Genomic DNA, 24353 nt, shown 5'->3' with positions numbered 1-24353 from the left:
CCTGGATTACTTTGGTACCTCCCTGCTAGACTTATAGCAAGGCACACATCAGGTCTGGTACACAGCATTGCATACATGATAGAGCCTATGGCTTAAGCATAGGGAACATCTTTCATTTTCTCTCTATCTTCTGCGGTGGTTGGACATTGAGTCTTACTCAACTTCACACCTTGTAACACAGGCAAGAACCCTTTCTTTGCTTCATCCATTTTGAACTTCTTCAAAACCTTGTCAAGGTATGTGCTTTGTGAAAGTCCAATTAAGCGTCTTGATCTATCTCTATAGATCTTAATGCCCAATATGTAAGCAGCTTCACCGAGGTCTTTCATTGAAAAACTCTTATTCAAGTATCCCTTTATGCTATCCAGAAATTCTATATCATTTCCAATCAATAATATGTCATCCACATATAATATCAGAAATGCTACAGAGCTCTCACTCACTTTCTTGTAAATACAGACTTCTCCAAAAGGCTGTACAAAACCAAATGCTTTGACCACACTATCAAAGCATTTATTCCAACTCCGAGAGGCTTGCACCAGTCCATAAATGGATCGCTGGAGCTTGCACACTTTGTTAGCTCCCTTTGGATCGACAAAACCTTCTGGTTGCATCATATACAACTCTTCTTTCAGAAATCCATTCAGGAATGCAGTTTTGACATCCATTTGCCAAATTTCATAATCATAAAATGCGGCAATTGCTAACATGATTCGGACAGACTTAAGCATCGCTACGAGTGAGAAGGTCTCATCGTAGTCAATCCCTTGAACTTGTCAAAAACCTTTTGCAACAAGTCGAGCTTTGTAGACAGTAACATTACCGTCAGTGTCAGTCTTGTTCTTGAAGATCCATTTATTCTCAATTGCTTGCCGATCAACGGGCAAGTCAACCAAAGTCCACACTTTGTTCTCATACATGGATCGCATCTCAGATTTCATGGCTTCTAGCCATTTTGCGGAATCTGGGCTCACCATTGCTTCTTCATAGTTTGTAGGTTCATCATGATCTAGTAGCATGACTTCCAGAACAGGATTACCATACCACTCTGGTGCGGATCTTACTCTGGTTGATCTACGAGGTTCGGTAGTATTTGATCTGAAGTTTCATGATCATTATCATTAGCTTCATCACTAATTGGTGTAGGTGTCACAGAAACCGGTTTCTGTGATGTACTACTTTCCAATAAGGGAGCAGGTATAGTTACCTCATCAAGTTCTACTTTTCTCCCACTCACTTCTTTCGAGAGAAACTCCTTCTCTAGAAAAACTCCGAATTTAGCAACAAAAGTTTTTCCTTCGGATCTGTGATAGAAGGTGTACCCAACAGTCTCCTTTGGGTATCCTATGAAGACACATTTCTCCGATTTGGGTTCGAGCTTATCAGGTTGAAGCTTTTTCACATAAGCATCGCAACCCCAAACTTTCAAAAACGACAACTTTGGTTTCTTGCCAAACCACAGTTCATAAGGCATTGTCTCAACAGATTTCGATGGTGTCCTATTTAACGTGAATGAGCCGTCTCTAAAGCATAACCCCAAAACGATAACGGTAAATCAGTAAGAGACATCATAGATCGCACCATGTCTAATAAAGTACGATTACGACGTTCGGACACACCATTACGCTGTGGTGTTCCGGGTGGCGTGAGTTGCGAAACTATTCCGCATTGTTCCAAATGTAGACCAAACTCGTAACTCAAATATTCTCCTCCACAATCAGATCGTAGAAACTTTATTTTCTTGTTACGATGATTTTCAACTTCACTCTGAAATTCTTTGAACTTTTCAAATGTTTCAGACTTATGTTTCATTAAGTAGATATACCCATATCTGCTTAAATCATCTGTGAAGGTGAGAAAATAACGATATCCGCCACGAGCCTCAACATTCATTGGACCACATACATCTGTATATATGATTTCCAACAAATCCGTTGCTCTCTCCATAGTACCGGAGAATGGCGTTTTAGTCATCTTACCCATGAGGCACGGTTCGCAAGTACCAAGTGATTCATAATCAAGTAGTTCCAAAAGTCCATCAGTATGGAGTTTCTTCATGCGCTTTACACCGATATGACCTAAACGGCAGTGCCACAAATAAGTTGCACTATCATTATCAACTCTGCATCTTTTGATTTCAACATTATGAATATGTGTATCACTAGTATCGAGATTCATCAAAAATAGACCACTCTTCAAGGGTGCATGACCATAAAAGATATTACTCATATGAATAGAACAACTATTATTCTCTGATTTAAATGAATAACCGTCTCGCATCAAACAAGATCCAGATATAATGTTCATGCTCAACGCTGGCACCAAATAACAATTATTTAGGTCTAATACTAATCCCGAAGGTAGATGTAGAGGTAGCGTGCCGACCGGGATCACATCGACTTTCGAACCATTTCCCACGCGCATCGTCACCTCGTCCTTAGCCAATCTTCGCTTAATCCGTAGCCCCTGTTTCGAGTTGCAAATGTTAGCAACAGAACCAGTATCAAATACCCAGGTGCTACTGCGAGCATTAGTAAGGTACACATCAACAACATGTATATCACATATACCTTTGTTCACTTTGCCATCCTTCTTATCCGCCAAATACTTGGGGCAGTTCCGCTTCCAGTGACCAGTCTGCTTGCAGTAGAAGCACTCAGTCTCAGGTTTAGGTCCAGACTTGGGTTTCTTCTCCTGAGCAGCAACTTGTTTGCTGTTTTTTTGAAGTTCCCTTTCTTCTTCCCTTTGCCCTTTTTCTTGAAACTGGTGGTCTTATTAACCATCAACACTTGATGCTCCTTCTTGATTTCTACCTCCGCGGCTTTTAGCATCGCGAAGAGCTCAGGAATAGTTTTATTCATCCCTTGCATATTATAGTTCATCACGAAGCTTTTGTAGCTTGGTGGCAGTGATTGAAGAACTCTGTCAATGACACTATCAACAGGAAGATTAACCCCCAGTTGAGTCAAGTGATTATGATACCCAGACATTTTGAGTATATGTTCACTGACAGAACTATTCTCCTCCATCTTACAGCTATAGAACTTATTGGAGACTTCATATCTCTCAATCCGGGCATTTGCTTGAAATATTAACTTCAACTCCTGGAACATCTCATATGCTCCATGACGTTCAAAACATCGTTGAAGACCCGGTTCTAAGCCGTAAAGCATGGCACACTGAACTATCGAGTAGTCATCAGCTTTGCTCTGCCAGACGTTCATAACATCTGGTGTCACTCCTGCAGCAGGCTTGGCACTTAGCGGTGCTTCCAGGACGTAATTCTTCTGTGCAGCAATGAGGATAATCCTCAAGTTACGGACCCAGTCCGTGTAATTGCTACCATCATCTTTCAACTTTGCTTTCTCAAGGAACGCATTAAAATTCAACGGAACAACAGCACGAGCCATCTATCTACAATCAAACATAGACAAGCAAGATACTATCAGGTACTAAGTTCATGATAAATTTAAGTTCAATTAATCATATTACTTAAGAACTCCCACTTAGAAAGATATCCCTCTAATCCTCTAAGTGATCACGTGATCCAAATCAACTAAACCATGTCTGATCATCACGTGAGATGGAGTAGTATCAATGGTGAACATCAATATGTTGATCATATCTACTATATGATTCACGCTCGACCTTTCGGTCTCCGTGTTCTGAGGCCATATCTGTTATATGCTAGGCTCGTCAAGTTAAACCTAAGTATTCCGCGTGTGCAACTGTTTTGCACCCGTTGTATTTGAACATAGAGCCTATCACACCCGATCATCACGTGGTGTCTCAGCATGAAGAACTTTCGCAATGGTGCATACTCAGGGAGAACACTTATACTTTGATAATTTAGTGGGGGATCATCTTATAATGCTACCGTCGATCAAAGCAAGATAAGATGCATAAAAGATAAACATCACGTGCAATCAATATAAGTGATATGATATGGCCATCATCATCTTGTGCTTGTGATCTCCATCTCCGAAGCACCTTCATGATCACCATCGTCACCGGCGCGACACCTTGATCACCATCATAGCATCGTTGTCGTCTCACCAATCTTATGCTTCCACGACTATCGCTACCGCTTAGTGATAAAGTAAAGCATTACAGCGCAATTGCATTGCATACAATAAAGCGACAACCATATGGCTCCTGCCAGTTGCCGATAACTCGGTTACAAAACATGATCATCTTATACAATAAAATTTAGCATCATGTCTTGACCATATCACATCACAACATGCCCTTCAAAAACAAGTTAGACGTCCTCTACTTTGTCGTTGCAAGTTTTACGTGGCTGCTATGGGCTTAGCAAGAACCGTTCTTACCTACGCATCAAAACCACAACGATAGTTTGTCAAGTTGGTGTTGTTTTAACCTTCGCAAGGACCGGGCGTAGCCACACTTGGTTCAACTAAAGTTGGAGAAACTGACACCCACCAACCACCTGTGTGCAAAGCACGTCGGTAGAACCAGTCCCGCGTAAGCGTACGCGTAATGTCGGTCCGGGCCGCTTCATCCAACAATACCGTCGAACCAAAGTATGACATGCTGGTAAGCAGTATGACTTATATCGCCCACAACTCACTTGTGTTCTACTCGTGCACAACATCAACGCATAAAACCTAGGCTCGGATGCCACTATTGGGGAACGTAGTAATTTCAAAATTTTCCTACGCACACGCAAGATCATGGTGATGCATAGCAACGAGAGGGGAGAGTGTTGTCTACGTACCCTCGTAGACCAGCAACGGAAGTGTTGACACAACGTAGAGGAAGTAGTCGTACGTCTTCCTGATCCGACCGATCCAAGTACCGAACGTACGGCACCTCTGAGTTCTGCACACGTTCAACTCGGTGACGTCCCTCGAGTTCCGATCCAGCAAAACGTTGAGGGAGAGTTTCGTCAGCACGACGGCGTGATGACGGTGATGATGTTCTACCAACGCAGGGCTTCGCCTAAGCACCGCTACGATATGACCGAGGTGAATATGGTGGAAGGGGGCACCGCACACAGCTAAAGAACGATCACGAGGATCAACTTGTGTGTCATGGGGTGCCCCCTTGCCTCAGTATATAAAGGAAGGAGAGGGGGAGGTGCGGCCGGCCCTATGGGTGCGCCTGGAGGAGTCCTACTCCAACCGGGAGTAGGACTCCCCCCTCTTGCCTTGTTGGAAAAGGAAGGAGGAAGGGAGAAAGAGGAAAGGGGGGCGCCGCCCCCCCTTCCTTGTCCTATTCGGACTAGGGGGGAGGGGGCGCGCGGCCTGCCCTGGCTGGCCCTCCTCTTCTCCCTTATGGCCCATGTAGGCCCAATAACCCCCGGGGGGGTTCCGGTAATCCCCTGGTACTCCGGTAAAATCCCGATTTCACCCGGAACGTTTTCGATATCCAAATATAGGCTTCCAATATATCAATCTTTATGTCTCGACCATTTAGAGACTCCTCGTCATGTCCGTGATCACATCCGGGACTCCGAACAACCTTCGGTACATCAAAACACAAAAACCCTAATTACGACCGTCATCGAACTTTAAGCGTGCGGACCCTACGGGTTCGAGAACTATGTAGACATAACCGAGACACGTCTCCGGTCAATAACCAATAGCGGAACCTGGATGCTCATATTGGCTCCTACATATTCTACGAAGATCTTTATCGGTCAGACCGCATAACAACATACGTTGTTCCCTTTGTCATCGGTATGCTACTTGCCCGAGATTCGATCGTCGTTATCTCAATACCTAGTTCAATCTCGTTACCGGCAAGTCTCTTTACTCGTTCCGTAATACATCATCCTGCAACTAACTTATTAGTTGCAATGCTTGCAAGGCTTGAGTGATGTGCATTACCGAGAGGGCCCAGAGATACCTCTCCGACAATCGGAGTGACAAATCCTAATCTCGAAATACGCCAACCCAACAAGTACCTTCGGAGACACCTGTAGAGCACCTTTATAATCACCCAGTTACGTTGTGACGTTTGGTAGCACACAAAGTGTTCCTCCGGTAAACGGGAGTTGCATAATCTCATAGTCATAGGAACATGTATAAGTTATGAAGAAAGCAATAGCAACAAACTAAACGATCAAGTGCTAAGCTAACGGAATGGGTCAAGTCAATCACATCATTCTCCTAATGATGTGATCCCGTTAATCAAATGACAACTCATGTCTATGGTTAGGAAACATAACCATCTTTGATTAACGAGCTAGTCAAGTAGAGGCATACTAGTGACTCTTTGTTTTTGTCTATGTATTCACACATGTATTATGTTTCCAGTTAATACAATTCTAGCATGAATAATAAACATTTATCATGATATAAGGAAATAAATAATAACTTTATTATTGCCTCTAGGGCATATTTCCTTCAGTTTTAATGGTATTGTAGAAGATGCATGGAGAAGTGATGGCCTAGCCTCTTCGGTGACTGAATTGTCTAACAAAATTCAGGCAGTGGCCACCTCCTTATCCAGGTGGGGACGGATCACCTTTGGGTCGGTCCGTAAGGAGCTACGGCTGCTACGCCGGCAACTCGCAACGTTTCGTGCAGACCCGTTGCGTACGGGGCCCAGCGACGAGGAACGCTGGGTCAAGGATCAAATGGTGGAATTGGCGTACAGAGAGGAAATCATGGCCAGACAGCGGTCACGCATTTCATGGTTGTCCGAGGGTGATAGTAACACCAAATTTTTCCAGAGGAAGGCTAGTGCTCGACGGGCCAAAAACAGTATAACCTAGTTGGACCGTAATGACGGAACTACGTGCATTGATCCGGTGGAACTCGCGGACATGGCCACGAACTTTTATTCAAATCTGTACACGTCAGAAGGAACAATAGGTATGGAAGAGGTGTTATCGCACATACCGGTGAGGGTGGATGGCAATATGAATGCCCGCCTGAATGCAACACATAGTAAGGATGAGGTTAAGGAAGCTCTGTTTCAAATGTTCCCAACTAAAGCACCAGGGCCGGACGGTTTCCCGACACATTTTTTCAGAAACATTGGGACTTATGTGGTGATGAAGTAACAAGGATGATCATCAGAGTGCTTGATGGTGTGGACTCACCGGAGGAGATCAACAATACGTTCATCATTTTAATCCCCAAGATAGCAAGTCCAAAAGTTTTAGGACAATTTCGGCCAATAATTCTTTGCAATGTGATCTATAAGATCGCTTCGAAGGTCTTAGCAAACAGGCTGAAAGTAATCCTCCCCGAGATCATTTCCGAAGAGCAGTCGGCTTTTGTTCCTGGTCGTCTCATCACAGATAACTTCATCACAGCCTATGAATGTCTACATTACATGAAAACTAGGCGGGTGAAGGGAAACAGATACTGTGCTTTAAAGTTGGATATGATGAAAGCGTATGATCACTTGGAGTGGTCTTACTTGCGAGTTGTGATGATAAAGATGGGCTTTAGTCCCCGTTTTACTGATACGGTCATGAGATGTGTGACATCGGTCTCCTTTTCAGTTCTCTTTAATGGAAGGAGTCTCGATGGGTTTAAGCCCTCTCGAGGCTTGCGTCAGGGTGATCCTAGCTCGCCATATTTGTTCCTGCTAGCAGCAGAAGGGCTTTCATGTCTGTTGAAAGCCGGCGCAGGAGTACGTGGAATCACAGTCGCGCTGAATGCACCTGAAGTTAATCATCTGCTATTTGCAGACGACGGTTTGCTTTTCTTTGAAGCAACTGATGCGAGCGCAACTCGGATTGAGGAGTTACTAAGGATCTATTGCAATGCCTCGGGTCAGAGGGTAAACATGGATAAGTCATCCATTTTCTTTAGTAAAGGAGTACCAAATGATGCTCGAAATTCCATCAAGAACATACTTTCTGTTCACAATGAATCATTGTCAGAGAAATATCTAGGCTTGCCACGGATGTGGGGGGAGCAAAAGAAGGGTCGTTTAAATATTTGAAAGATAGAATTTGGAAGAAGGTGCAAGGGTGGATGGAGAAGTGCTTATCGTCTGCTGGGAAAGAGGTACTTATTAAGTCCGTGGCCCGGTCCATTCCCACGTATTCTATGTCATGCTTTAAATTGCCAAGGGGCTTGTGTGAGCATATCAATGGTATCATCAGGAAGTTCTGGTGGGGGAGCAAGAATGGCCAGCGAAAAACTGCTTGGGTGTCATGGAAAACTATGTACAAACCCAAGTTCATGGGAGGGTTGGGCTTCAGGGATTTGGAGTTGTTTAAGCTAGCATTACTTGCACGCCAAGCTTGGAGGCTTCTACAGGACCCGGCTTCGCTCAGTGCTCGCGTTCTAAAAGCCAGGTACTTTCCAGACTGTCATCTTTTGGATGATGTTTTGGGTGCAGGTCCGTCCCAGGTCTGGCGCTCTATATTAGAGGGGAGGGACGTGCTAGCACAAGGGCTCATCAAGCGCATTGGATCGGGAACACACACAAACATATGGCAAGATAACTGGCTCCCGAGAGACTACAAACTTCGATCGATATGTGCACGGTCGGCCAATCTGCCAAACCTAGTCTCGGATCTGATTGACCCCACCACCAGGTCATGGAATAAGCATGTGATCATGGAACACTTTATTGCTCCCGATGTTGAAGTTATTATGAACATACCATTGAGCACTCGGATTCAGGAAGATTTTTGGGCCTGGCACTATGATAAGAGGGGAGTCTTCTCGGTTCGATCGGCTTACCGAATGATATCTACAGTCAAGACTCAGAGGGAGGACTGGCTCGACCACCGACCGGGGCACTCAAATATTGCAGCAGATAAGAGTTCTTGGTCGCAGCTCTGGAAACTGCGGGTTCCTTCCAAGATCAGGGTGTTCGTATGGAGGTTAGCCCACACGTCGATCCCTACGGGGCTTGTTCGACATGAGAGGAATATGGCGGATACACCGGCGTGCTCGATTTGTGGAGCCGAGGAGGATACCTGGCGTCACTCCCTGCTGAGCTGCCGCATGGCTAGATGCGTATGGGCCCTGGGTGATGATGAGCTTTTGGAACATGTGATATCAAACCAGAACGCCGACGCACGGCTGTGGTTGTTCTGGTTGTTTGAAACAACAAGCCAGCAGGATTTAACGCGTGTTCTGGTGACAATGTGGGCGATTTGGTGGGCTCGACGGAAAGCAATCCATGAGGATGAGTTTCAAAGCCCACTGTCGACCATGAGCTTTATCAGGCGGTTCTTGGAGGAGCTGGATATCGTGGAAGCTCAACAGCCGCGATCATTTTCAGCGCATGCGGCACCGAGAACACGTGCATGGCTTCGGCCAGATGGAGAAGCTGTGAAGCTTAACTGTGATGGCGCCATATCAACGATGGGCGAGAAGGGAGCGGCTGCCGTGGTATGCCGAGATAAAACAGGGAAGTTTCTTGGAGCATCAGCATTAGTTTTTGAGGGCTTGATCGACCCGGCGAGCTTGGAGGCACACGCGTGCAGTGAGGCCCTTGCCCGCGATTTGAATTTGCAGGAGCTGGTAATTGCATCAGATTGCTTAGAAGTGGTCTTCAACATAAAGCAACAATCATCATGAGTGTATGCGCCGATTCTGCAGGACATACACATTAGCATGAACCTGTTTACTTCAGTTTTCTTTCGCTTTGAACGTAGAGAAAATAATTTCGAGGCCCACTCGGTTGCAAAAGGAGTTGCGTCTCTGCTGGTGGGCCGCCACGTGTGGCTAGGGATCCTTCCTGAAATTGCATGTATTCCGGATGTGATGAACTTTGAATAAATCCCTAGTTCCCTTCAAAAAAAAGCAGACGAATGCACAAAAATTTAGTACCACCTTGGTAAGAAAAATCATTTCATCCGCGAACGGATGAAAAAATATCGAAGAAACGCACCTTGCTTTATTAGTAGGTATAGATATAGATATAGATATAGATATAGATTTCAATGTGCAAATAATTAGCACATATCTTTCTTTACCATCTTTATCGTTAAGAATCACACTTATTGGGTTTACCTTGGGAAGAACCGGATTAGAGAAAGAGAAAAGTATATTTTTGGTCCCTCAAGTTCCTCAAAAGTATAGACTTGGTCTCTTAAGATTTTTTTGGTATACATTTGGTTCTTCAAGTCTTAAAACCGGATAAGTTTGGTCCAAAAAGCAGATTTTAAGCACGTTGAATGGGCTTGACCACATTTGACCACATTTGACTGACAAACAATAAATTAGAAAATAGCAAAAAAAGAACTTCGAAACTTTGTGGCAACCAAGATGCTTGGGTGCATGAAAATTTGTGTGGTGTTTCGACATCCGAGGAGCTCGTGGCAAAAAAACTAATTTCGGCTCACAATAAAAAGGCAAAAAAAATTGCTAGAGCTCCTCGAATGTTATTTGACCACAAAAATTTACACGCACCAAGCACACCCAAGCATGTTGGTTGTCGTAAATTTTTAGATTTTTTTGAATTTGTTTGCTATTTTTTTGAAACTGTTTTGTCGGTCAAACCTGGTCAACGTGCTCAAAATCTGGTTTTGGATCAAACTTGGTCAAACTGGCATTCTCTTCTCTCTATATATAGTGATCCGATGGGGAGTGTGCTGTCGGCAGTGCTAGGGTTCGTCTCTGGCATCACCTGGGTAGTGACGTGAGTGACACACATATAGTATAGACTATAGAGACATATTATCACCCGCTAAAGAAAAGTATAGAGCAAACCAACTTATGGTTGGATGGTTAGGGTGGTGTCTCCAGCCCAGCAGGGTTCAAGTTTTGATGCTCGCATTTATCCTAGATTTATTTTAGGATTTCCGGCGATGCGCGTTCAGTGGAAGGAGACGTTTCTGTCGACTACGAGGCGCCTACGGTGACTCCGTAAAATCACAAGATGATATGCCGGCTTAGTCTCTTGAAGGTGCTCATAGGGGTAGGGTATGTGTGTGTATTCATAAAGGTGAGTGTATGCGCATATCTGTGAGCGCTTGTGTCTGTATTATGTTCAAAAGAAAAGTATAGAGACATATTCTACTTGCACTTCGTGTACCTGGATATGTTGACTCGGCGTGAAATTCCTAGTTGGTGCAGAGGGCGGGGAAGTAAAATTCTCCCCCAATTTTAAGGAAAATGGTTCAAGCGTCCCTCACGTCACTCCCCAGGCGACGCTAGGGACGAACCCTAGCACCGCCGCCAGCACACTCCACATCTGATCTCTTCTCCGCCGCTGCCGGCCGGCTTGAGCCGTGGTGGTGGTGAGCCCGCTACCGAAGGGTGGCGGGGTTCCTTTTTTCTAGGGTAGGCCTACTTCATGTGGGGCGATGGAGGCCAAGGTTGGGATTTCTGGAACGGCGGCGTGCGACGGGTTGTGCTGGAAGACGACGATGGGAGGCTGCTGCTGTGCGGTGTGTCCGCGGGACGCCGGCGACTCTCGTTGCTTCCCCTTCCTTGACCCGTGACCCAAGATCGCATCGGTGATCCCCTCTAAGACTGCACGACCATGTCACCATTGAATCTCCACGGTCCCAAGTGTGGCTGTGTCGACCCAACCGGACCTAGTGGCGCCATCACAAGGTCCGGTCTGCTCGTGCTACCCAAGGACACCGCCTCCTGTCTACTGATCCGCCACGGCGCGCCTCTGATGCAGATGCATCGCCGACGCTATAGAAGGTTGTGTGCTCGGATGTTTGGTGATTGTCAACAACAGATTGTCGCCACCTTGGAAACATTGGCATCGGCACCACCATGGCCCTGATTTTTTAAGGTGTGGACATGGGGATTCAAGGCGGTCGTGGTTGAACATCAGTAGGCTCTGAAGGTGTTATCTCGCATGCTCGTGTTGAGTCGAAGTCATCTACTATCACTGGATGTCCCAGGGAGTACTCACTATAGATGAGGAGAAGATGATGATCCACTACTCATTGTGTTGGTGACTTGCAACTGCGGCCTCAGCAAGCGGGGGCGGCAACACTGGAGGACTGCATTTTTGATGGTGCTCCTCGAGTACCAAGTCTTGATTCCCAAGGTGAAAATTCAAGGTCTGGCCTTTATTGGTTGTACCTGGCAATGACCTTGTTGATGGCATTGTTCTTGGATAAACTCAATATTTCTCCAGGTGAAAACCCAAGATCTTTGATCGGGCAACGACAACGCGTGTGCATTGTTTCCTTCTTAGAGGCGTTGCTTTTGGAGAACCTTTTTTGTATTTCGGGTGTTGTCTTGGATGATGGTTAGTGCTGCTGATGTAATTGATATCTTCACGATATTAATATATTTTCTTTGTCGAAAAATGTTGACTTGGCCACGCCAAGTCAGGGGGCATCTGACGACTCGAGGTAGCGCCGACTTAGGCCCTGTTTGGTTCGGCTGTGGATTTGTAGAAGCAGTTGTGGAAACTCTGCTGTGGGAAAATAGTCGTGGAAAATCTGATGTGAAAAAGATGTAGGTCATTTGGCAAACCAGCTGACACAACTTTTTCAGATTTTGGCCCGCAGCGGAATCAGATTTTGGAAAGCACGTCCTGGGCTGCTTCCGCTTTTAGTTTAGATTTTGGCAACGGATTTCTGAAATCAGATTCGGCTGGGTTCACCCTTTGGTTCAGATTTTGCTGCGCGGCAGCGGAATCCGTCGATAAAAGCTAAACCAAACAGGGCCTTAGCCAACCTCAAGCCGTCAGATTCCAGGATGCGTCACTACAGTGCAGAGCTACAATAACAGATTCCCGATTTCGAGCACAAAGCACAGTGGTGAACATAAGCACACTGATCGTCCACATAAGCACACTGATCGTCAACATAAGCACAGAGCCCACTTGTCAGACGATCGAGTTCTCTGATTGAGCAGCTAGGCAAGTACTCCATAGAGGCGTAGACGCCAGCAATTGGCGGCTCCCTAATGCCGCACACACACAAAACATTCGAAGCAACAGGAAAAGAAGTAAAGGAGAACTAAATTGAGGTCGCACCAGCATCCACCAGAATCAAATCGGCCGACTAGGCGCATGGCTCTGGGTGCTGGTAGCCAACGTACGTGGCCATGGCGTTCTCGCACTTCGACGAGGACCCTCCCTCTCCCATGTACTTCAGGTCCACGTCCTGCAGCACGACGCCCTGGCACGGCACGCCGCACCGGAGCCGCACGGCCACCGGCGTCGACGACGTCCCCTTGATGTTCTTGAACGTGATGTCCTTGAGGGTGACCCCGGAGACGTGCTTGTGCTCGCAGTCGTAGTAAGGGCAGTACTTCTGGTCGATGATGATGGGGTTCTGCACGTCCTTCATGATCATGTTCTCGAACAGCATGTGCGCGGCGAGGCTCTTGGTAGGGGAGTTCTCCCACGTCTTGATCCGGACGCCGTTCATGGTGCCCACGAAGGTCATGCTCCTGACGTGGACGCGGGTGACGTCGCCCTCGTCCACGTACCGTCCAAGGCTGCCGACGCTCATGCCGTGCCCCGGGCCGCAGTGGACGCGGGCGATGTCGATGTTGTCGCTCCCCTGGCCGATGGAGATGCAGTCATCTCCTGTGCTGATATGGGTGTCGGAAATCACCACACCCGTGCTTCGCTCGATGTGGATGCCATCTGTGTTTGGGCTGTTCTCCGGCGCGTTGATCTGGATGTTGATCAACTTCATATTCTTACTCTGCAGCAGTGCGATGTGGAAGAACTTGCTGTTTACCGACGTGATGTCGCGCACCACCGTGTTCTGGTTGTTCACGAACAGCACGCTCTGCACTCCATCAATTTAGACATGTGGATCGTCACATACTTAGTGACTGCCGGTGAAGTGATCAAGTGCAAGATGATATTCCAGTTATGTGTAACGAAATCGGATGGATACTCACAGTGGGGAGGACTTTGCAGTCCTTTTGGAAGGGACACTTGTTGAAGGGCCAGGAGGCGGCGCCCTGGCCATTGATGATGGCATTGTTCTGTCCGGCCACAGTGAGGTCTTTCACCCACCCGAACTCGATCCAGTCGTTGCCAAAACGCCTCAGATCCGTCGCCGCCTTGAGCGTCCCCTGCACAAGCATATAAAATGACTCCCCTTTTTCCCTGTCGTGTCGTGCTTGCACTGCAATCTTATAACTGCACAACTGCTTGCCTGGAGCAAGAAGGTGATGGCGGAGGCTTTGCAGGGACCATGGAACTTCGTCGGCCCGATGTAGTACGTCCCCGGCGGGATCAACAGCGTCACCGTGCCATATGCACCACACGCTGCCTTCCATGCTGCCATCAACGCCTGCACACCAACACCAAGGTAGCGATCGATTACAACATAGTTCAAGCGCGACAACAAAGAAAGAAACAAATTAGAACACCAACCAAGCAATCTATTGAGGAACTGGATACGTACTTTGGTATCGTCGTTGGTGCCGTTGCCTTCAGCGCCGAAGTTCTTGGCATTGTAGGTAGCCAAACCCCCATGGTACGACGAAATCGGCAGTAGTTGTGCCACAGTCACGTTCTTAGCCACGGCCTCAAGGCCGCAGCAGGGAGAGACAACATAGAGCGTGAAGATAACAACCAGCAGCGGCGGCCACACCTCCATGATCGACTTAGCTAGCTAGCTAGCTCCTCACCCGTGACCTCAGCAACACAGGAACCAGGATGTCTGACATGGGTATGAGGAGTCAATTGTTTTCTCTAATGCAACAATTTAACACATAAAGTTCACGACACCGACAATGAAACTGTAAATTGTTATTCATAGTGATATCATCTCAATTGCAAAATTGCTCCTTAAAATTCAATCGATTGATCAAACCTATACAATAAACTAATTAATAAATCAAGAATCATACTCTATTCTCAATTGCATGAGAGATCTCAAAAATTCTAAGAAATTGAGAAGACTAGTTGAATGTCCATGAGTTGCCTTAGAATACAAACCTGTTGTGAAAGATAACTAAAGTCATAATCCGAATTTGTGGAGATTATATTTAACTTCTACCCCTCTTATGATCAACATACACCCTGACAACCAACCAAACTGTAAGATAATAATACAAATTTTTGGAAACATACTGTGCAAGTAATTTAATCAACAGAGTAATACTACTCTTTATAACCACACGTTGGAAACATACTATTCGGATGCAACCACACTTTACTACGTTTTTCGGCTCCAATCCAAACTGCATGCTTCCTAGTTCCTATCTCAGCCATGTCAGGTCAATTCTACTTTGATATTCCTAGCTGCATGTGAGTCTGAAGCCCAATATTCAATTGCCTTGTATGCTAGCTTTTCAAGAGAAGTTTCATCATCACTTGTGCAGAAAGTAGAAACATAATATGTTAGTCAACATCCCTTGTAGCAGTGTAGCGTAATTTCACGTAGTGATATGCTACTACTTACTGCATAGTCAGCAACAACAACAACAACAAAGCCTTTAGTCCCAAACAAGTCGGGGTAGGCTCCATGACCAGGGAATCAATTGGTAGATTACTTGATTATAAGTTGTTGCATAATTTCTTGAGTGTGCTAACTGTGTTGGCCATTTTATTGTCACTAATTATGATATAGCAGTGGTTGAGGATCATGCACATATATTTTGTTTTCTATGACTGGCAACAAAAACCACAAGAGATCTTGCACTCACCTTTTTGGAGGACTTGCTCATGCAGAATAGGATGAATATGATCATGCACACCTCAACCTTGCCCTGCTACCCCAAAGAGAATTAGGAAGATCAGAATATCATTTAGGCAAAGTCCTCAATAGACATTTACAAGTCCATGCTAATAATATTATTAACATATCAATCTGAATCACTCAAGTTTAAAGCATACTCTGCTTTATCATTTAGGCATATCGATCTGAGTACGATTTATATCTATTATTAGTGGATTATGTTTTAACCCCACTGTTCTGGCATTAATATTTGGCGGCTATTTTATGACCATATAAACATACCTTAATTAACATATGTGACCCGACGTAATGCATTTTATATAAAAGATACAGATTTACTTTGCCTTTTAGCACCCCTCACCAAATCATGCTTTTAAAGACAAGGTTTATTTGATATACTTTTTTTCTGAAACATATGACACCTTCCTTACAAATAGGAGCAGGTGATACTCCTACATTAGATATGATAATTGATCCCTTGACTTATATAGCTAGTGCACCCCGTGGAGATCCTAATGCCACTGAGATATGTCTAAAGATAGGAAGAGTAAGCGAATGTGAAATTAATGGCAGCAAGGATAAAGTAGGAATAATGGTTTAATTTCTTAGAGCTGGAAGAGTGCCGGCCAGCTTCTGAATTTCTAGCTGCTAACACCAACCAAGTTCATGTTATTGTGGCATCTTTGTGTCAAAAGGATGCACAAGAGGTGAGTCTCACAGTACAGTACGCCCCTTGGCTCTTATGCAAACTTTAGTTGCAAAAAACCATATTACTTCCTACGTTCACAAATATAAGATGTTCAAACTTTTGAATCGGATGTATATAGAGTTATAGACACGTTTTAGTGTGTGTGTTCACTCATTTCAGAACGTATATAGTCTGTATTGAAATATCCAAAACATCTTATATTTGTGAATGGAGAGAGTAATAAGCTGTGGCAAATTCCTTATGCTGTCATTGTGGCCAACCTGAATATGGTATTTGTAGGATTCGACCATTAGTCTCTTACTTTTCTCATGTGTTTGTTTCTCTGCATTCAGACAATTGACAGAGTAAAGAATACAACAGCAGCTCAGCTTGATGTTCAGATATTGGAAGTCTTTAAAATCTTGTTTCACAGGTATTTTGACAGATATTTAGCTCTCTAGTGAACGAGCACTACTTTTCATCACGGTTCATACAGTGAGCATAAGAGGCCAGACTTGTGCCAAAAATAAAGCCATATTATGTTTCATTCTTATGCTTAACTTGTCATGTACTACAATACTAAATGGTTGCAGTTCAGGATATACATTTCTGCTCTCTCTTGTCGAGAGAATGTATTGGTTGCTGCAGATCAAGAAATTAAATGATCGGAGCTCCACTTACCACGCGGCACCGTGCGGAACCGCGAGCAGCACGGCGCCGGATCAGCTCAGCTTGGAGCCCGCTGGCGGCAATGGAGTTGGCCTCGGGCGCCGCGAGCGTTGTGCGAATCCAGTCCCGGAGCTGCGCGTGCCTTGCCCACGCCAAGGGTAAGGCAGGTCGGCGGGCTCCGGCCGCTGGACGGGAGCGAGGGAGGCAAGATGAGAAAAAAAAAGAGGCAAGTGAGGAGGACGTGAGGCAGGAGTTCGCAGTACCTCTTTGTAGTGGTGGAGGAGGTAACCACCCCGACTTGCTGCACGTTCGGCGGTTGCCATGATCGAGCTGACCGGCGGTTACCTGCGGCGTACGGCTCGACGACTGGGAGCTGAAGAGCGGATGAGGGAGGCGGCACTGGGGATGGGGGGAGCATCGCGCCCGTGTTCGGAGGTAGCGGCGTGCTGGGAGCTGCGGGAGGCGGCGCGGCGGCCGGCGGGGAAGGGGAAGGGGATCGCGGGAGGAGACACCGGGAGGCGGAGGGAAGACGAGCTTGGTGGGATTGTTTTTTTTTCTTCTTCTTTTCTTTTAGAAATTGGTGGGATTGTTTTCGTTGTACTATCCACTCGGTTTTTTTTCCGGCAGAATGACTGTTCCACGATTTTTTTCAGAAAACGGACTTCAGCCAATAATGACTGCTCCACAAAATTTTAATCAAATGTACTCCCATTGTAAAGAAATACTTCCTATGGGACGGAGGGAGTATAACGTAGGAAAATCTATATGTCAACTTCACGTGCTTTCTGGAGCAAACAACATTTTACAAGACACTCCATACGGGGCTTGCAGCAACAGGCGACACGCGAGCTGTGGGAGGCCGCCAAGGCCTGGCCGTGAGTCACACCACCGTCTAGGACACGCTGTAGCGGCACTTGAACTACCTTCCTCAAACTCATCACGGTATGCATCCCATCCTCCCCCGGTCTAATTCGGGCTGATTCTTTTTTTAAAGTAGATTGTGTTTGGTCTCAAAGCAAAATCATAGTTGCTTTTTACCCGAAAAAAAATACATGGTTGTTTTTATCTATGTTTCTCTTTGGTCCTACGTTGTGCATGCACCGTGCGGGATGAGTGTGCATAGAATTTGAATTTTGTATGATCTCGATGAGATTATTGTGGTGTGTTTATGTCAGGAAGTTGATGTTTTTTTATTGGTTCAACATGATTTGGTTTTGTGCTTGGTGCATGAAATAGCCGGATACTGCTAAATGAATTCATTTCATGCACTTTTTAGGCCTTGTACAATGCAAGGTGCTTAGAGAAATAAACTAGACTTTCCTCAAGCACCGGTACTTATTTGTACATGATAGACACTTAATTAGGTGTCTCTTCTTTACAAATAGGCACTGGTGTTTTAAAAAATTTTGGTTTATTTTTCTAAGCACATCCCTACGCATCTAGCATTGTACAAGGCCTTAGGAGTTAGCAGGGCCTGGATGATATGTACCATAATTTTTTGATATGTGACATATGCTCGTGCCTAACAATCTTATCCACTTTAAACCATGTCATCTCTAAGCCCAAAAGTGTTTGGCCGAAGCTACAACATTACTACATAGGTAAAGTGAGGAGTATGTAATTAAATAGGTAGTATATTTTTATTAGGGGCTAAATTAAAAATGGTTGCTTCTCAACTATGCAGGCAATGTATTGATATATCCATAGGGCATTTCTTTGAGGTTTTAAATGTATTCCTATACCACTTTTTTTCCAGGTTGAGGAACTACTTAATATGCTTTTTTTATTTTTCTTCTAAATTTAAGTCTATGATGGTTAGGTGATATAACTAGATTCATACTTCACTGCAACCTTAGACAAAGACTTGCACCTGCAATTGTAAACGAGTTATGTAAATGCAAACTCTTGCATGATTAATTTTGTGCATATGGTTGGTTCTGCTTGCTTTATGTTTGGTAATAGTTGCTAATAATTATTTGCTCTTTTTTGCGGTAATTTGAATCCATGTTGTGTTACTTAGTGCACTTGCCCTTGTAATTTTTCAAACAGGTCATGGCAATGCAACTTCTTTGCACACTTACATATACTTGGTTCAAGCTAAATTGAACTTTCATTAGTTCATGTTGTGACAGTTGATTCAACTTCTCTTTTGACTTTGGTCTCTCATTGCTGGCATTGTGCTATCTTTTTCGTCAGTTGCATCCTATACGCCCGTACCTAAAGATGCAATAGAAGCTTACTTTTTGGTAGTTGTAAGATTCGTTTTTGCATGCCACATTGTTAATTTAGTCAGAGCTTTTGAAAATGGCAATGAAAGGCAGTGATATGGATATCCACGTGATGCATTGAACTACAAAATAAGCAAAAAAAAAACCTTTAAACGAATTACATAGCAATCAACAAAAAAGGGTGTAGTGAGCATGCTTTCACTTTTTTTTACACAGTATAGACGCTGATGCTCATACATACGTACATAGACTCACCCTTATGAACACACGCGCACACACCCTACCTCTATAAGCATCATCGAGAGAACGAGTTGACATATCATTTTGAGATTGATAAAGTCAACACAAGTGCCTCCGTAGTCAACGGGAACATCTCTTCCCACTGGATGAATATCACCGAAAAGTCTGAAAAAAATACAGGAAAACGCGAGTACCAATGCCAAGTTCTATGAGTTAAACCCTGATGGGCTGATTCCACCACAAAGAACCTAACCATCTGAGGTAGGCTCATTTTACGTGTTCTTTCGCTTCTAGTAGACTACATAAGTAACATGGGGAAATGATCATGTGGAAAACGAAACCTTTTTAGCTGATCCCATCAGCCAGGGTTTGTTTCGAAGGAACGATTATCTGAATCAATAACCAGCTTTATAATCAACGTCTTCTTTTTTATAGCAACACAAACAATTTTGCGTGAATATGCCACATCATTGCACAAAATATGCAAGACCGAAGAACATTTTTTTTGTTGCTAAACACCATAAATCCTTGATTTTGTTTTTATAGCTCACAACTTAACGTAATTCATCATACAAATTTGTAAACACATACAAATACTTTCTCTATACGGACATGTATTTTTTCTAAACCTTTAAAGCTGATTTTTGAAAAATTTAAAATATTGGGCTCCATGGAACCCGAGCCCCGAAAACCGCACACCGAAAAGCCGCACAAACAAGCCACGTTTAATAACAAGACAATTCAACATGGCTTCCCTAAAAAATGTGCCACAACACAAAACAAACTCTCAGTGTTCCAAGTTAGTAGAAGTTTACACACAAAGAGAAGGAGGAGTTGGTCAATTCCGGAGGTTGCTTTCCCTTGCAAATTCGAATTGAAACAAAGAGGTCGATGGCCACCGGCGCACGGTAGTCGGTTTCCGTTTCCGTGGGGGAAACGTAGGCGTACCCTTCCATTTTATAAAAATCAAAGTTATCTATTTCGTGACGTTTCGTGCGGGTCTCGCCTCCTCCCTTTACTTAACCAACCCCCAATCCCCCACTCTTTCCCCAACCCACCGCCCCGTTCCCCCGTCTCCCCGCCGCCTCCTCCTCCTCCGCGTCGCAAACCCTCGCCCAAATCCGCCGAATCCCGCGGCCCAGGTGAGCATCCGCCCTGCTTCTCGATCGATTCCGCGTCGGCTTCCCTCGAATCGGGGATCTGACCCGATCGATTTGGCGTTCCGGCCCGATTCATCGTGGGGATTTTCTCGGGTCCTTATCCGTCCCGATTCGGTTGAATCGATCGGTCGGTCGACGCGTGTTTTCGTGGCTGGGCTCTGTTGTTGATCTCTTAGCTCGGTGTTTGCAGGAACCAAGGTAGATCGATGGCGAAGAGCTCGTTCAAGCTGGAGCACCCGCTCGGTTCGTCTCGTCTTCTCATGCCCCCCTCTTTTCTTATGGAACTTCGTCGAATTAGGGTTGCTCGTCTTATGGAAGCTGTGCTATCTGCTGTATTATGCGTTTTTTGGGGGGTAGATGGCGAAATATTGTGTGGGTTGGGTGGTTGACCGTGCAAATTATTGGAATAACTGCAAGGATTCGTAGGAATTTGGTAGATGAGCAGTTATCTGCGTAATAGCATGCTAATTTCCTTTGAGGGGAGCTAAAACCAAAGCACGCTGAGCTTTTAGGCCCCCTTTGTTTGGGCTACAGATTCCTGAAATCTGCTGTGGCTTGGATTCCAGAGAATCGGCTGTAGCTGTAGATTTTGAGAATCAGAAGCTAGCTGTTTGTTTACCAGGCTGTAGAAAAACCAAAGTGTTGTCAAATGTCTGCAATGACCCCGGATCCACAATTGGCCGATTACAAAATAGAGCAGCAGCAACGTCTTGAAAAATTGCAAAGCAGCAATGTTGGCTATTGTTGTCGGCCGATCTAGGAGGCAGCAGCACCAGGAAGCATAGCAGAGCAGCAACGCCGGCTGTTGATGTTGATTTGCTAGGGGGGGGGGCAAGGAAGGAGCCTGCCATCAGCAGGAACGACGCATGCGTGGGCTTGGATGCAGTACAGGGGGTGTGTGGTTGGGGCAGCGCAGATCGACCTTGGGGCGGCGGGGAGAGCAGGAGGTGGTGAGGTAGCACTGTGGCAGAGGTCGGATACGTGAGTGTGTTCGGATCCAGCCGCCATGGATGCCGACGCGGAGATCTGGGGTGGCGGCTGGATCGATGGAGAGCAGCAAGAGGTGGATGGAGGTCAGGGAGGAGTGGAGCAGCCGGTTCCCTACCCAAAGTTGGCGACGGGGGCGGTGAGATGGAGTGGCCGATACATTCGCCATGTGCGGGGTAGCTCTCCTCTCCTATCTGCGCTTGACGGTGGACGGAGGTTAGGGAATGGCATATGTCTTGTAATAACGGGGAGAAAACTAGGTATACTTCTAATGGGGTAAGTGGCAGCTCGGGAATCACCCAATTCGCAGCTTCCGCTTCGGGACGCCTCGCAGTCTAACTTTTAGAATCGATTCCTAGAATCTACGGTGGGTAGCTGGCTGTTTGTTTGCGATTCAGATTTTCAGAGGAGTAGAATCCCGGAATCAGAAGCCGAAGCTCAAACAAAGGCTACCTTAGAACACAAAAATGAGCTTGTGATTGTTTTTTTGTAGCTCTGTGGCTGGATTGAGTTGATGGTCGCAATGCACATCTCTGATAGTTGGATAAGTAATCCTAATCATGATTCTGATCATCATGGTGCATCCTCTAAATTAATCTGGGAGTTGATGGTGGTCTTTAATACATAAAGATTGTCGAAAATGATGGGTCAGTTATAAACTGCAAACGATTCTTTGGTGTAACAATTAATTTCTGTAACAATTTTGTGGGCCCTTCCGTTGCATTGTGTAAGAATAGGAACTTACAGTTCTATCCTCGAACACTGGTTGAGAGGAATTTCTTCTACGAGTTTTGGTAGCCTAATATCCTGCTTCTTGCTGGATATGTGTGAAAGGGTCCTCCAGTGAAATTGAGAGACCATTGGTTATTGAATCATTAGCTATCGACATATGTTTTACTCTAATTGTACGCCTTTACTTTAGCAGTTATATGATTTCCATCACTTGTGATTATCCACTAGTTACAGTTTTACTTGAACATTATTGATTCTATATCAGACTACCTCTGTCCTAAAATAAGTATCTTAACTTTAGTTAGTTGAGACACTTATTTTGGGACGGAGGAAGTAATATTTACTCTGGTTCTATCTGCTGCAACCCTGATCATTAACTTATTCTGAGGATGCATTTCCTTTAGTCAGTTAAGAATAAGATTTTTGCTGTTTACTGCATTGCAGAGAGGAGGCAGGCGGAGGCTACCCGCATAAGGGAGAAGTACTCTGACAGAATTCCTGTAAGCTTATCCTTGTTATTATTGTTCAGTATAGACTGTTCCTTACCCATGATTTGTTTGATCTAATCTGTAAAACAATCTATGTAATGTAGGTGATCGTTGAGAAGGCTGGGAAGAGTGACATTCCTGACATCGACAAGAAAAAGTTAGTTCTGCTCAAACATTTCATACTATTTAACCTTTCTATAGATTAGAATATCTCCATCTTCATTTCATACTATTTAAACAGCTAGCAGTTGGTGTTGTTAAGGTTGTCCTCTAGGCTTGTATGAATCATTACCACTGTACGCTGTTACTCTCGTGTGTTCTTTAATTAGCATAGTTGCGTCACGGGTTCCTGCTGATAACTCAGGGTAGTTGATGCCATTAATTTCTAACTATTCACCAATAGGTATTGTGTGTGGCCCGTGGGTCTTTTGTGGACACAATTTATTCCAGTTGTTTCAAGTACTGAAGCGGGGTTAGTGTTCACTGGAAATTTTGTTGGTACTTGCCGGTGTGGTACACCATTTGCACAGGCTTTTACTTACATATGTACTATTGGAATCCCCATTTGCACAGGCTTTTACTTAAACATGTACTCCCTCCGTTCCTAAATACAAGACCTTTTAGACATTTCAGATGGACTACAACATATGGATGTATGTAGACATATTTTAGAGTGTAGATTCGCTCATTTTGCTTCGTATGTAGTCACTTGTTAGAATCTCTAGAAAGACTTATATCTGGGAACGGAGGGAGTACTATTGGAATCCACATACTTTGTCTCCTGTCACATCAAAGCATGAGATTGGCCATTATCCACCATCAGCTGTTATATATTCTAATAGCAGTCACCCAACCATACAGGTACCTGGTCCCTGCTGACCTTACAGTTGGACAGTTCGTGTACGTTGTCCGAAAGCGGATCAAGCTCAGCGCTGAGAAGGCGATCTTCATCTTTGTGAAGAACACTCTTCCACCTACAGGTAGGGAGCAGCAACAGACTCTCTCCCTGAACTAATTTATGCCGGTTTTGTGTAGTTTATTGCATGGTCCAATGTTCTAACCAAAGTTGCTGTCTGTTTGCAGCTGCCCTGATGTCTGCCATTTATGAGGAGAACAAGGACGAGGACGGCTTCCTCTACATGACCTACAGCGGCGAGAACACCTTCGGATTGCTCTAGATGGCGCTGGCTGCCACGGCAATCGCTCTGAATGCCTCCTGTAAATAAGGCGTGCCAATCAACTGTGTATATATCTGGTTTGCCTCGTCGTAGGATCTTTAAATTGCACAACCAAGAAAAACCTATTCGTATCCTGACTTATCCTATTTCAATGTTCTGACTTATATATATATATCAAGTATCGACTCTAAATTCGGTAATTTCTACTTGCGTTCATGCATGCCGCTGTGGTCACTTCTTGTTCACTGCTGTTGATGTAATGTTTCATAGATCAGTCTAGATCTCAGCGTTGCCAGTAATAAATCTGGGTGCTGTTGCGGCGTAATTCCTTGACTAAGGTCGCCGGCAGCACGCCAGCCTTTTGTCGCCAGTACCTACCATGAGCCTGTACTGGAGGTTACTTCTATACTCCGTTTAG

The 24353-nt window shown here is 45.0% G+C and overlaps 2 protein-coding genes across 4 annotated transcripts; one reads left to right on the top strand and one right to left on the bottom strand.

Annotated features, from left to right (window-relative positions):
• Nucleotides 1-12635: 12635 nt before the first annotated feature.
• Nucleotides 12636-17474, bottom strand: LOC125539763 (exopolygalacturonase-like). Of its 3 annotated transcripts, XM_048703270.1 has the most exons (8): nucleotides 17186-17474; nucleotides 16935-17107; nucleotides 15534-15596; nucleotides 14824-14907; nucleotides 14288-14545; nucleotides 14036-14173; nucleotides 13776-13952; nucleotides 12641-13660 (listed from the first exon to the last, which is right to left on the bottom strand). In XM_048703270.1, exons 5-8 carry the CDS (start codon nucleotides 14480-14482, stop codon nucleotides 12923-12925), a joined length of 1248 nt encoding a protein of 415 aa, XP_048559227.1. In that variant the 5' UTR covers nucleotides 14483-14545; nucleotides 14824-14907; nucleotides 15534-15596; nucleotides 16935-17107; nucleotides 17186-17474; the 3' UTR covers nucleotides 12641-12922. The 3 variants fall into 3 exon arrangements, with proteins under 3 accessions (XP_048559229.1, XP_048559227.1, XP_048559228.1); XM_048703271.1 differs by lacking the exon at nucleotides 14824-14907; XM_048703272.1 differs by lacking the exons at nucleotides 14824-14907; nucleotides 15534-15596; nucleotides 16935-17107; nucleotides 17186-17474 and having other exon boundaries at nucleotides 12636-13665; nucleotides 14288-14429.
• A 2899-nt stretch (nucleotides 17475-20373) lies between these two features.
• LOC125539761 (autophagy-related protein 8C) lies at nucleotides 20374-24135 on the top strand. The gene is made up of 6 exons (XM_048703269.1): nucleotides 20374-20532; nucleotides 20741-20793; nucleotides 22714-22769; nucleotides 22862-22914; nucleotides 23619-23737; nucleotides 23841-24135. Exons 2-6 carry the CDS (start codon nucleotides 20757-20759, stop codon nucleotides 23933-23935), a joined length of 360 nt encoding a protein of 119 aa, XP_048559226.1. The 5' UTR covers nucleotides 20374-20532; nucleotides 20741-20756; the 3' UTR covers nucleotides 23936-24135.
• The last annotated feature ends 218 nt before the right edge of the window (nucleotides 24136-24353 follow it).

The sequence above is a fragment of the Triticum urartu genome, chromosome 2 (genome assembly GCF_003073215.2).
Source record: "Triticum urartu cultivar G1812 chromosome 2, Tu2.1, whole genome shotgun sequence".
Taxonomy (NCBI): domain Eukaryota; kingdom Viridiplantae; phylum Streptophyta; class Magnoliopsida; order Poales; family Poaceae; genus Triticum; species Triticum urartu.
This window is presented reverse-complemented; position numbering and strand designations above follow the sequence as displayed.

Excerpts from the sequence above, each read along its gene's own strand:
- LOC125539763 (XM_048703270.1), bottom strand. The coding sequence starts at position 14,482 with ATGGAGGTGTGGCCGCCGCTGCTGGTTGTTATCTTCACGCTCTATGTT. Across the intron at positions 14,174-14,287 it reads GCACCAACGACGATACCAAA|GCGTTGATGGCAGCATGGAA; the intron begins GTACGTATCCAG and ends GTTGGTGTGCAG. Across the intron at positions 13,953-14,035 it reads CCATCACCTTCTTGCTCCAG|GGGACGCTCAAGGCGGCGAC; the intron begins GCAAGCAGTTGT and ends ATGCTTGTGCAG.
- LOC125539761 (XM_048703269.1), top strand. The coding sequence starts at position 20,757 with ATGGCGAAGAGCTCGTTCAAGCTGGAGCACCCGCTCG. Across the intron at positions 22,770-22,861 it reads AGTACTCTGACAGAATTCCT|GTGATCGTTGAGAAGGCTGG; the intron begins GTAAGCTTATCC and ends TATGTAATGTAG. Across the intron at positions 22,915-23,618 it reads CCTGACATCGACAAGAAAAA|GTACCTGGTCCCTGCTGACC; the intron begins GTTAGTTCTGCT and ends CCAACCATACAG.